The 11501-nt window shown below is 47.7% G+C and overlaps 1 protein-coding gene across 4 annotated transcripts in view; it reads right to left on the reverse strand.

The window, feature by feature from the left end:
* Positions 1-3963: 3963 nt before the first annotated feature.
* Positions 3964-11501, reverse strand: part of EXOC6B (exocyst complex component 6B) — a 430229-nt gene continuing 422691 nt past the window's right edge. For all 4 annotated transcript variants that reach the window (XM_019526166.1, XM_019526165.1, XM_019526164.1 and 1 more), the window contains one exon: positions 3964-7516. In XM_019526166.1, coding sequence (XP_019381711.1) covers positions 7390-7516 — 127 coding nt within the window. In that variant the 3' untranslated portion in view covers positions 3964-7389. The remainder of the gene's footprint in view (positions 7517-11501) is intronic.

Raw genomic sequence — 11501 nt, forward strand, 5'->3', positions numbered from 1 at the left:
TCCAGTTCTGGGTGCCGCACTTCAGGAGGGATGTGGACAGCATGGAGAGGGTCCAGAGGAGGGCCACTTGCATGATCAGGGGGAAGCAGGGTAGGTCCTATGAGGAGAGGCTACGGGACCTGAACCTGTTCAGCCTCCACAAGAGAAGGCTGAGGGGGATCTAGTGGCCTGTTATAAACTAGTCAGAGGGGACCAGCAGGCATTGGGGGAGTCCCTGTTCCCCCGAGCACTGCCAGGAGTGACCAGGAATAATGGTCACAAGTTGGCAGAGGGTAGATTCAGGCTAGACATCAGGAGGCGCGACTTCACAGTCAGGGCGGCTAGGATCGGGAACCAACTTGCAAGAGAAGTGGTGCAGGCTCCAACCCCGGGGGTTTTTAAGAGGAGGTTGGATGACCACCTTGCTGGGGTCGTTTGACCGCAGTACTCTTTCCTGCCATGGCAGGGGGTCAGACTAGATGAACTGCTCAGGTCCCTTCTGACCCTAGAAACTATGAAACTATACCCATGCTGCCACCGTACTTTCAGCAAAACTGGAGAGGACTCCAAGAGGACCTGGATATTCATGTGGAGGGCAAGGTAGCAGAATGAAAGCTTAGAAAAAACTCCAAACATTTTTATTTATTTTTTACCATTTGATTCAGGAAGGACAAACCTGCTGCAGATGCTTCCTGAGCCTGAAGAAGGGTGTTTGTACCTGAAAGCTTGCAAAAAAAGAAAAGAAGTTTTCCAACTATTTAAGTTGGTCTAATAAAAGATATTGGATTTATTCAAAGAACCTTGTCTGCCTGCGTGCTTAGAGCAAGTTGGCTATAACCTGTACCCCTTAAAAAATAATACTATTGCAAAGATGACCAAACTTTGGTTTCAGAGTTCAAATGCAACCTCTTTCAACTCCAGGGTGTCGAGCTCTTTTGTGTCTGCCTACTGCAAGGGTCTCGTGTCTTCTTCTGAAGCAGCTGGCACTGCCCAGGGTTAGAGACAGGACAGTTGGACCAGAAGGAGCCTGCTTCTCCTTCAGCCTGGATATTACCACGTTCCCAACCAAGGTGGACTCTATTCTGATGCCCACCTTGCTACTCATCGAGAAACTCAGGTCTGCAAAACAGTGGGTTAAACTCGCATCCGGTCCTTAAGCAGTGTTAGTCATTCATCTGGGGCAAGACTTGTGTTCCTTGAAAGGCAGAGACATGGGTTCAGGGTAGTAGTTGGGAATAAGGCGATGGATGGGTTTGCTGGGTACTTGTGAGCCAGCGTAAGGCTGACAGAGGAGACGGAGTGGGTGCAGGCTCCCTGGGACTGGAGAGGCCATGGAGAGCTCTGGTTGTAAGATAAACTCCCTGAATGCTGTCAGACGGGGTGGCCTAGGGGTTAGGACACCAGCCTGAGACCTGCAGGACTGCCAGCAACTTCCCACCAGCAAACACTTCCTGAACCCCCTTGCCCCTCTGTCTCACCATGTGTAGGCAGAGTTTCAACCCAAAATAGTTTCTTTAGGACAGAAGCAGCAGCCAGAGCTGAGCACATTTCACCAGCACGCAGGTAGCGCTGCAAACCTCTCCCCATGACCGCATGCACCCATCAGAGAGGGCGGACGGGACAGGAGGGAAGTCCCCAAGTCCCTGCCTTTAGCCCATGGCAGGTTGCTCCCCATCCGCAGCGATTCAGAGACGCGCACGGAAGGCAAGCATGTATTTAGCCAGATGTATGCGATGTATTGTTTTAATAGAAGTTACAATAGGATAGATGTACAGTCAAAATCAACATGCTAAATTTCTAATGCAATTTTATCTGTAAACCATGCAGTCCATTTTGAATCAGTAGCTCCGCTAGTGTGTTTTAAAGGAAAATAATAATAATAATAATATTCCCTTTAAAAAGTTAAACCTAATTTACTAAATAGTCCCATTACTGTGCAATGACTTGTGCAAAAAGAAAAAAAAAGCGGTTTTCACCACGTTAGTTCACAAAGGATCCCCTCCCTCCCCAATAAAATACAAGCAGCCAATGGACACCGGTGAGGGTGGGCACACATGTGTATGCTGGTGGGGAGGGGGAGGTCAAATCAGGACAAGCAAAGAGAAAGCAATTCAGTGCAGACGCCCTTCCCAATTAAAGTAGAAGCACTATGTTGGCAAACACAGAAGTATCTGGAGCGAAGGGTTTGCCCTGCCGTCCCTAGAAGTCCCTTTAAATCCAGAGGAACTGGAGTGCAGGTATGGAGATGTGTGTGTCTGTGTCTGTACTAAAGCCCCTTCCCATCTCTCTAAGAGCCACGTGGGGCTCGGAGATAACGGAGAATCAGACCGATGGAGCTTCTTATGATTGAGCCCAGCCAGGAACCGGGTCTAAACCATGGCTAGCTGCCATCGTCCTCCTCACAATGTGTCCTTGTCTATGTTGAGTGAAGGGCCCCGATGAGCATCGTGCTTGCTAGCCTGGATCTTCATTGCTGCATTTCCAAGACAGCATTTGTAAGCGGGGCTTTGGAAGTTGGCGGTGGAAAAGGGATGGGTGGCTTTAAAAACGCACAGGAAACAACAGCAAGCATCTTCTGCAGGTGAAACCTACTCTAACCAGCTTCACCCCTTTGCCTTGTGTTTCCTGACTTCATCACCCACATTAAACCATGTCAGATTTAAGAACCAAACCCATGAAAAATCCTTCGCGGCTCACAGCATCAAGAGCCTCTCCCCATCATGGATCTATTGGTCAGACATTCAGCGAGAGGGTTTGATATCAAACCAACCCTTTGCCTTGCAAGAGCTGGGATAAAACTCAGTTTACACTCCAGCTGCTCCAGGGTGGGGCAGGGGGGCACAAGAAACCAGGTGACAAAAGAGGCCTTGCAGGAGCTCTCTTCGATCAGGTGTGTATCTAATTAAATGGACCGAGCCCATTGAGCGAGACAAACAAACTCTGCGGTGTCATCTCTTTGCAAGTCCCACCTATTAGAACCACTTCCAAAAAAACCTAGATAGCGAATAAAAAGGGAAGCCCCCAGGTAAGACGCAAGTGATAGGGAGAGGGATGGAGATAACACAGCAGAACCTTTTACTGCTTAAGAAAAGGAGATAAACACCCCCAAGCCTTTGATGAGCATGGTTTCCACTGGGAGAGCTGAAAATAACCCCCCGCTGCAAGCGCACTGCCGCTTGCCCACCTCCTCTGCAATTACACCTGATGCTGGAGAAGTCCTGCCATGCTAAGGACGGCTTTGCTGTGGAGTGGGAAGTCTTGTTCTTCTTGGTTTCCACTGGTGACAGCACGTTTCAAGGGAGCGATGCAAAGGAGGCCAAGGTGACCAGTCCCAGCTAACAGAGGCCTGATACGGCGATGTATTCTCCTCCCCACACAGCTGTCCCCAGTGGCACTCGCAATGCTCTGAGCATCAGCACCCTCACTTGGCACCCTGCAAACCATTTCTGAATGGCACGGCAACACCCTAGCCATGGAAAAAAGTGATGCTGGAGCCCAATTTAAAATAAAAAAAACCCCAAAAAACCAAAAAAATGCAGCAGGACATCAAACGACGCCCTGGGCAACGTACCCAGCACAGAAACCGTGGCTGGATTTAAAACAAAGTGCAAAATCGCTAAGAGCATCTGACAGGAGCCCCAGCACCGGAGCGAAGACGCACACGTGCTGAAGTCTAATTCTGCCTGCTAAGTTAGTGCATTAAAGACTAGAGCCATCCCCAACAGGGAGGCTGTCGCCGGTTTAATTTACACAGCCGCTTGAAGGTTACAGAAGGAGATACCTGGGCACTTCTGAGCAAGGGGAGCTGTCTTTCATGGATGCTAAGACATCAGGGTGGGGGGAAAGCGGAGAATGACTCTAGCTCAAACCGTCGTAAAACTACGCAAAGTTCAGCTATGTCCACGGGTGGGTTAATAGCAGCATCATTTGTTTAAAGTGGCTTGGGGCCTATTAATTACGGTGATGGGTGCCACCCCCGCCTCCTTATCGCACAGCTATAACAATCTTTCCCTCCTAAGCAATACCATCCGTATCAGAGGATACAAATCATTAGTAAGAGCGTTAGAGGGGATTTGACATGTCTTCCAGGGCTTTTTAAGCAATCTGTTTAAAAGATTAATTTTATTTTGAAGGGACAGGGCTGCATCTCTTGGAACAGAAAGTTAATTGGGAACAGAGCACCGAAATTCCATTTTTCATCCCTGTTATGCGACTTGCGGTTAGGTGGGTGACCTCCCGAAACCGGAGCCTCACTGAATCTCCGACTTGGCAGGGGCTGCATTTCCCCACTGAAAGTCCTGAAGGCAAGAGCCAGAGATGGTTCACATGATCCTGGTTCAGACATGTTGCGTGGCCTCTCCAAGCAGAGCTTGCGGAGAGAGAGGAAATCAATCCCGTGCAAGCCTGGCAATCCCATTTCGTTCCTCTTTAAATTTAGCTTGTTGGAGACAGGACAGAGAGAGCCTGGATTCAGGGCATGGAGGGTCCCTGACTCTGCTAACGATGTGTTTTCTTTCTAAATAAAATGATTAAACAAACTGATGGCAGACCTTTTCCCAATGAAAAAATGGAGATGACTCTTGGGAACACCCTCTCAAGTCTAAAGCCTGCAGCAGGATCTTAACAGCTGGCTGCCTTTTCACTGCTCACCCCTCCTGCGGCATGATAACCCTTCCCCATCGTCCGGGCTGAGCCGACACAAAGGTGCCCTACACCTCGGAGGGCATTTCCCACTGCCCCCCCATCCTCTCTCAAGGAGTGGAGGAAAATAATAAGTGCCGCAAAGCCGCCACCCTACCCGGCAGCAAAGTCAGAGGCTGACAAATGCTATTAAAAATTGTATTTGACAGCTTACCCTCCCACTAATAAAATCTGGAAATGCCAGAGCGCCTTCTTTGTCATGCCTGCTGATGCTCAATGATAGTGTTGCCAGCAGCTGCAGCAGTTCAGTTCTGCAGTATTTTAAAGTGCCTATTACTCTTTGTGGCCTTTAGGTGTCTAGTGGACTCAAACCTAGTAGTCACGGGACACAGCTCTGCAAAAGCAGGGACAAAAGGATGCCGTCTCCTGAACTAGGGAAGGTGCATGGCTGGGGACTGGGCGGACGATGATGAAGCGGTCATGCTGGAGGCGTCATCGGGTGTGAACAGAGCCAAGCCAGCTTCCGCTCTTCTGCTCCTGCTTTGAGGAAAGCATTTGCTTCTTTGGTTTTTAGGTCCCTCAGCTTATGTGACCACTGATCCCTTCCCATCTGCATCAGACACTTGCCGGGTGCCCACTCCTCCACTACCTACTTGTCCCATCACCTGGATGTAGCCAGGACAGGGAGGCAGTGATAGAAGTTTATTGCTTACAACCCTGGCTATTAGCCTTTGGAAAAGTAATAGGTGCCCTTGGAAAAGTGTGCATTGCTGAGAATATTGGGGTGGGGAAGAAATTACCATTGCTATAGATGTATGCAAAATTGCGCACCTTGTGCAACTGGTGTGTAAATAAGTGGCACACGGTAGCAAGGAAATGCAAAGACATCAGTCCACCGATGCGCATGGTGGAAATAAAGTGGGCTGGAACGTGGGCCTGGAGAACCAGCCACCCACACACCCATCAGGGACTAATGAGCATGTGGATGAAATGGGATGTGAACTAGTGCCACCAGCACAAGACTTTTGAGGAAAAGGCAGCAAAAGGAAATCTCTCTCTCAGGTCAGAAAAGGGGCTTTGGCTTCCAAAAAACAACAGTCGTACGAGTTAAAAACAAAACAAATAAATCCCAACACATTTACATAGTTGTAAAAAAAAAAAAAAAGTGCTAAGCTTGCTTATGTGTCGAAGCAGCACTACTGATGTGGATATGTATATATTCAAGACCTTATTGGTTCCCTTTCTATTAGTTGTAGATGAACGTGGAGCTTGGCATGCCTGCTTTTATAGAAAAAAATGACTCGCTAGCGCTAGAATAGTTTGCATCTGGACTTGATAGGAAAGGGGGAGCCCTTAGAAATGCTACCCCTAGAGTAGTTACACTTAAGAGGGTAAATACAAGGCAAGGGCAAAAGTCTCTTCTTTATCAGGCTGAGTAAATCTCTCTGTACATAGCACGCCACTTGGCTTCCCTGGCACAGGAGGGTGTATATGGAACTGATTCTTGCTACAGACAACAGAGGAGAATTTTGCTCTTAGGCACTTTTTACCCAGTGAATTGTTGATCCAGTGGGTTGCTTGAGAGCTGCACGTGGCTCCAGCGAGTCCACGAGAGTCTGTTCAGGTCTTCTCTCGGTCGTGGACAGAGTTACGCTAGCAACAGCGCTCCTGTGCTCCGTGGATCGGGCTGGAGAAGCACTTAGCAAACAGACTCCAGTCATTAGGATCTCATTGCATCCCTCCAGGCGTGCAGACCGGGTGGAGAGCAGAGACCAGTTGAGAGGAGAAACCCAAAAAACAAAAACCAAACCAAAACAAAACAAAACAAAAAATCACGCTGCAATGTCCCACTTCATCTGTGCAATGCATTTGACTGGGTTCCCCCCACCACCCACTGCTGCCGACATCACAGGACTATGCTGAATCACAGTGAAATAACTTCCCATTGCAAAAACGGCTCCACGAGGACTGGACATCCTAGTAGGCGTGTTCTGAGGCTGTCTCCAATTCCAGTTGATGACAGCGGGGCACTCAAGTCGCTCTGGGCTGAGTATCATTGTCAAAAACAGCAGCAGCCCAAGAGTTATCCCCGATGACAATGCCTGTCCCTTCTGAGAGACCCACCGCCAGACGTGACAGATCTGTTGCCTGCGTTTCTCTAGCCACCTACCTGCAGGGAGTCTGCCAATGCGGCACGACGTGAGCGCACGCAGGAACAGAACAGAAGGGAACGGTTTCGCCTCTCTTTGCCCTTTTCCCCTAAAGATGCCCAATGTACAAGCTGCACTCTTTCATGCCTAGCAGAAAGACTGAAGAGCATGAAAAGCCTCCGAAACTACAACACTCCTTATTTCTTCTTTCTTTCTTTTTTTTTTCCTTTCCTGCTCTTAAATAAGTTAAAGTCAAACTGATTCTGTGAATTTGGTTAGTAAAAAAATTCATCTTGGAGTGAACGTTTACCTCCAGCTTTAGTCTTTAGGGTCAAGGGAGAAACCCCTGAACACAGGAGCTTGCAGTGGAATCTGCTGGCATCACTTCTGCTGCAGCTGTGAAACCCATGCTGCGATGCGATCCCTTGATTATTTTTTTTTGTCTAGCAACAATTTTTCTGTCTTCGGAAGGGTAGGTTTTTCGAATACTATACACGTGAATAAAAAAATACACATATTCTCTTGGAACATGAATCCCAAAGTCCTGGTGCCTGGTGGCCACAGTGCAGAGATTGGCACGTGCTGGAGACCCCAGAGTTTCATCCCAAGCTGCTGGCTCTCACAAATGGTGGCTATTGATCAGACTCCGGAGCTGTTTAGCCACAGTGTCTATCAGCTTCTGCTTGTCCCTCTCGTTCTTCCGGAACTGGGCAAAGACGTTGTTCTTGCGGCTGGTGTCTTTCATCCTGTGCGGAGAGGAAAGAACAAGTCAGGACACTTCCAACACAAACCTTTTGCTGGGGATCCCACCTCAAAATCACAGAGCCACAAGTCTGCTTTCCAGGATAGTTCAGTTCAAAGAGTAGCTTAATGTCTGAGGTGTCCTCAGGGCAGCAATGATATCCTTGTATTGCCAGAGGGGTGGCACAGGATCTAGACGGCCTTTCCTATCGCTTACTTGGATGCTCTGCATGCTAATACGAGCATGCAGCCACTGTAACTAACACCATGCATTATAGAAATGATCTGCTCTTTGAGCTGCGCAATCGGAGGAAAGCGCCAATCTCCTTGCACGATGCTGGCTTATGCACAACCAATAATGCCAAAGCGCTGTCTAGGTTTGTGGTTCCCTAAGCTATATATATCTTCTGCGTCCTTCCTCCCCACCTCAGCTCTGTTTGTTATACCCATAAAGGCCTGTTAAATGGTTAGTGATCATACCGCAGCCCTACAGCTGCTGTTTCAACTGCACGGGGGTCAGGAAATTCAGAAACGAGGTGCACGGTGTTAACATTTATTGCTTAAAATGTGCTAAGTTACCAAGCTAGCGGGAGGACTGTGACGTTCCCAACTTGCGAGTTTAAAATATTATGATGCAGTGTTAGTCATGGAGTTCCTGCATGAGCTTCCCTGATCCAGAAATATGTTCTCAGCTGCACTGATTAAAAAGTCTGAATATAAACTGCATTAATAAGACCGGCAAAGATTTCTTAGGGCAAGCACACAGTTGGTCCAATAAAAGATAACACCGAAGCAATCTTTGCCCCTCACATAATGTCTGGCCCATCACAGCTACAACATGACTCTTACACTACCATAGAGACAAGCACACGCATTAATGCCAGGCTCCTTGTGACACAGGGATCTGATGCATTAAAAAGACGTGGGGAGGATGGACAGGTGGGATCAGAAAGTGAAACAAATGCAGCTACGTTTCTTTCCAGCATGCGAAGCTTCAGGTTCATGCATGCTTGCAGTGCGATATGCATATCTGGGGGGCGCCACGCCTTGTTACAAAACATGGTTAATGCGTTCATGACATGGTTTACTGCAGATAGGACAGTGGAGGCAGGTGCCAGCTAAAGTCCACACCCTACGGGACCAGTCAGCACCTGATGAACATAATGCTTCAGATGAAAACAGACTGAATAAAACCCAACCTGCTAGGTCTGAGAAGCTCCTGTTTTAGGAGAACATCCTCCTTTGTAAACGACGTTTTCCCAACCTAGCTTGCCAAAGGCACCTGTCACTGGCCACATCACTTGTTCTTACTTTTTTTGGACTTGGCTGCCTAAGTTAGACATTGCAGTGACTGGGAAACAGGGACTTCAGTCACTGGATTGCTGCCACTTTTCCAAATTTCTAGGGTTTGAGTTATTGAAAACACAAACCAAACCTCTGAAATGTGCCCTTAGCTCTTGTAAGCTCCCCGAGCTCTTCTGCAGCATTTTATGAATTCAGTGGGTTTCAAGACCCTTTACAAAGCAGTCTGCTTTATTCCTTTTATTTTACAGGTGGGGAAATCAAGACATGGTGACATGACATGACCTTCCTAGGGTTACCGGAACAGGCCAAGGGCAGGGTCCGGCACTTCCGAGTGCTGGCCCAATCCCTCTTCAGTAGGCCACTCCGCCTCATTTATTTTGGCACCAATTACCTTCAAAGTGTTTCTAAACTTTTTATGCCCAAGGGGACTCCAAGAGTTTGCAAAGGACAGTGGGCATGAGTCAAAAATTGCTGGATCAGGGCCACCATGGGTGAGTGGATTAAATCAGTGCATCAATTTACATTGCGATTGCGGTGGTGAAGACAGATAAGCTGGAGCTACTATGTTTGGAGTGAGGTCAAAGTTTATCAGAAATTTGGGGGGGGTTTGGAGGGAGCAGTCACCGGGATCTAGGAAACCCTGTTCAATATTTGCCAATAACATGGGTGTTAGCAGGTGGAAGGAACTAGCTCCCTCAAGAAGCCAGCCAGCCAGCCATGCCAAAAATCACAGGCTGCTGACAGCGTATTGTGCAGCACTATGGCAAAAGCCGTGGCTCGGGAGGAAAGCTGAGGGACCGTACCAGCACAGGCTATTCCAAGGTATGCCATACGAAGCAAAAAAAAAATAAAAGGAGACTGCATTTTTCTATCCAATTACCAATCCTGCTACCCAAGCTGGGTTGACAGGCTCGAGCCATTGCCATCGTGCCGATATCAACTGCAGGATGGGAGTTTTAGATGTCTGGGGTATCGTGCAATTAGCACCAATTCCAGCAGCTGTGTAAAAGTATAGTGGGACCCCCTGGCTGATCTGCACGTGCTCATGGTGCAATATGGTATTCTGGGACATCCTTAGAGAGGTGACCAAGTGGCATGGTTTGGACAGTTTTATTCTGGATATGGTATCCTTTACAACCACAGGAGGATGGGGAGGCAGGATATATAGGCAGCAAGATTCAAAAAGAGACCAGACAAATTAAAGGATGACAGATCCATTAATAGCTATTCGACAGCACAGTCAAGGATGTATCCTCTGGCATCTCTATGCCAAGCGTGGCAGATGCCAGGGAGGGCATGAAAGCAGATCGATCGCTACGCTCTCCTTCTAAAGCATCCCTTCCTGCTGCTGTCGGAAACGGGATACTGGGCTATGCAGCCCATTAGCCTACCCCAGTGTGGCACTCCTTATATTCTCATGTCAAGTTTAAGCTAGAGCCTACATCACCGCCTGAACGTAGCTGGGTTCCTTGCCCCTGGACAGTTTCAAAGCTCTAAACTGAAGCACATGGACCAGTGTAAGTGGCCTGATCCCTATTCATCTCTGTGCATACAAAGTCATTTTTGCTAGGGGGTGGCAAAAACCCCCAAAAAAACCTTATTGATCTGTTGTTAAGAGCTTCCTTTCCCAAACTGTTAAGGGCGAAACCTCATCTTTGAAATATGCCTTCGAAGCTCCAGAGCACGTCAGTAGCATTCATGCCAACACCGAAGGACACAACTTAGTCCTAACAACAGGTTATGAGTGTTTGTTCCCATTGAATTAGGCATCGGCATACTGAGGAGATCACAGAATACAGGGTCAGGTCCCTTTACTTAGCTCCATTAGCATCAGGCTAAACAAAACGGCTGACCTTGGAGTAGCCCCTAAGCAAGAGGATGGGTAGGATTTTGGAGCTGGGTGATAAGAGGAGCTATATGCCCTTTGGAGCACAAAATGTCTTTATTATGTTACTGCACCACTCCCAGCACAATGGAGCCTCTATGCACCAACACAATGGAGTTAAAAAGGGTAATAAAAGGAAAAGTTAAATGTGGAACCCACCCCCGCCAACCACCACCTCAAATTGAGTCAAGTTTTGTTGAAATTAATCTATTTAAAAAAAAAAAGCAACACGGCAAAAGCTTCTCTTTTAGTTGTAATTAGTGCATTTGAGACGATAAAGTTACAAGAGGGAACGGTTTCAAAGAGAGTTTGCATTTAGGTCGTTTAGTGCTCCATTTAAATCAAACAATAAAAGGATTCATTGCAAGGTGAATGTAAAAGCCCAAACGAGCAGCATACTTACACTCGTGATATCCTATGAGAGAGGTGTGATTAGGAAGAGAGATAATCATGAAAACAAGTTAAAAAAAATAACCAGTGGATCAGACTTTCATGTCGACTTGTTGGCAAAGCTAGGCACGTACAGATATGGTTTGGGTTCTGGTTTTGGCGTCTAGGAGAGGGGAGGAAGCTCACATGTGTGAAGTCAATGAGGGGTTCAGCATTGATAATCAGCCTGTGGCATTGTGAACACAGGCCTTTTTGGAAAACAGAGCCTAATGGTACGAGGTGGATTTGGTTCTAAGCTACTGAGAACCCAGGAGACACCAAACGTCTGATGGGGGCATGAATGAGGCTGCTTAAACGTGTACCTGAACACCAGTGCGAGCTTTACAACAAACTTAGCAGAGACTCAGCAG

Source organism: Gavialis gangeticus, unplaced genomic scaffold, assembly GCF_001723915.1.
Source record: "Gavialis gangeticus isolate Ggan-Ray unplaced genomic scaffold, GavGan_comp1, whole genome shotgun sequence".
NCBI lineage: Eukaryota > Metazoa > Chordata > Crocodylia > Gavialidae > Gavialis > Gavialis gangeticus.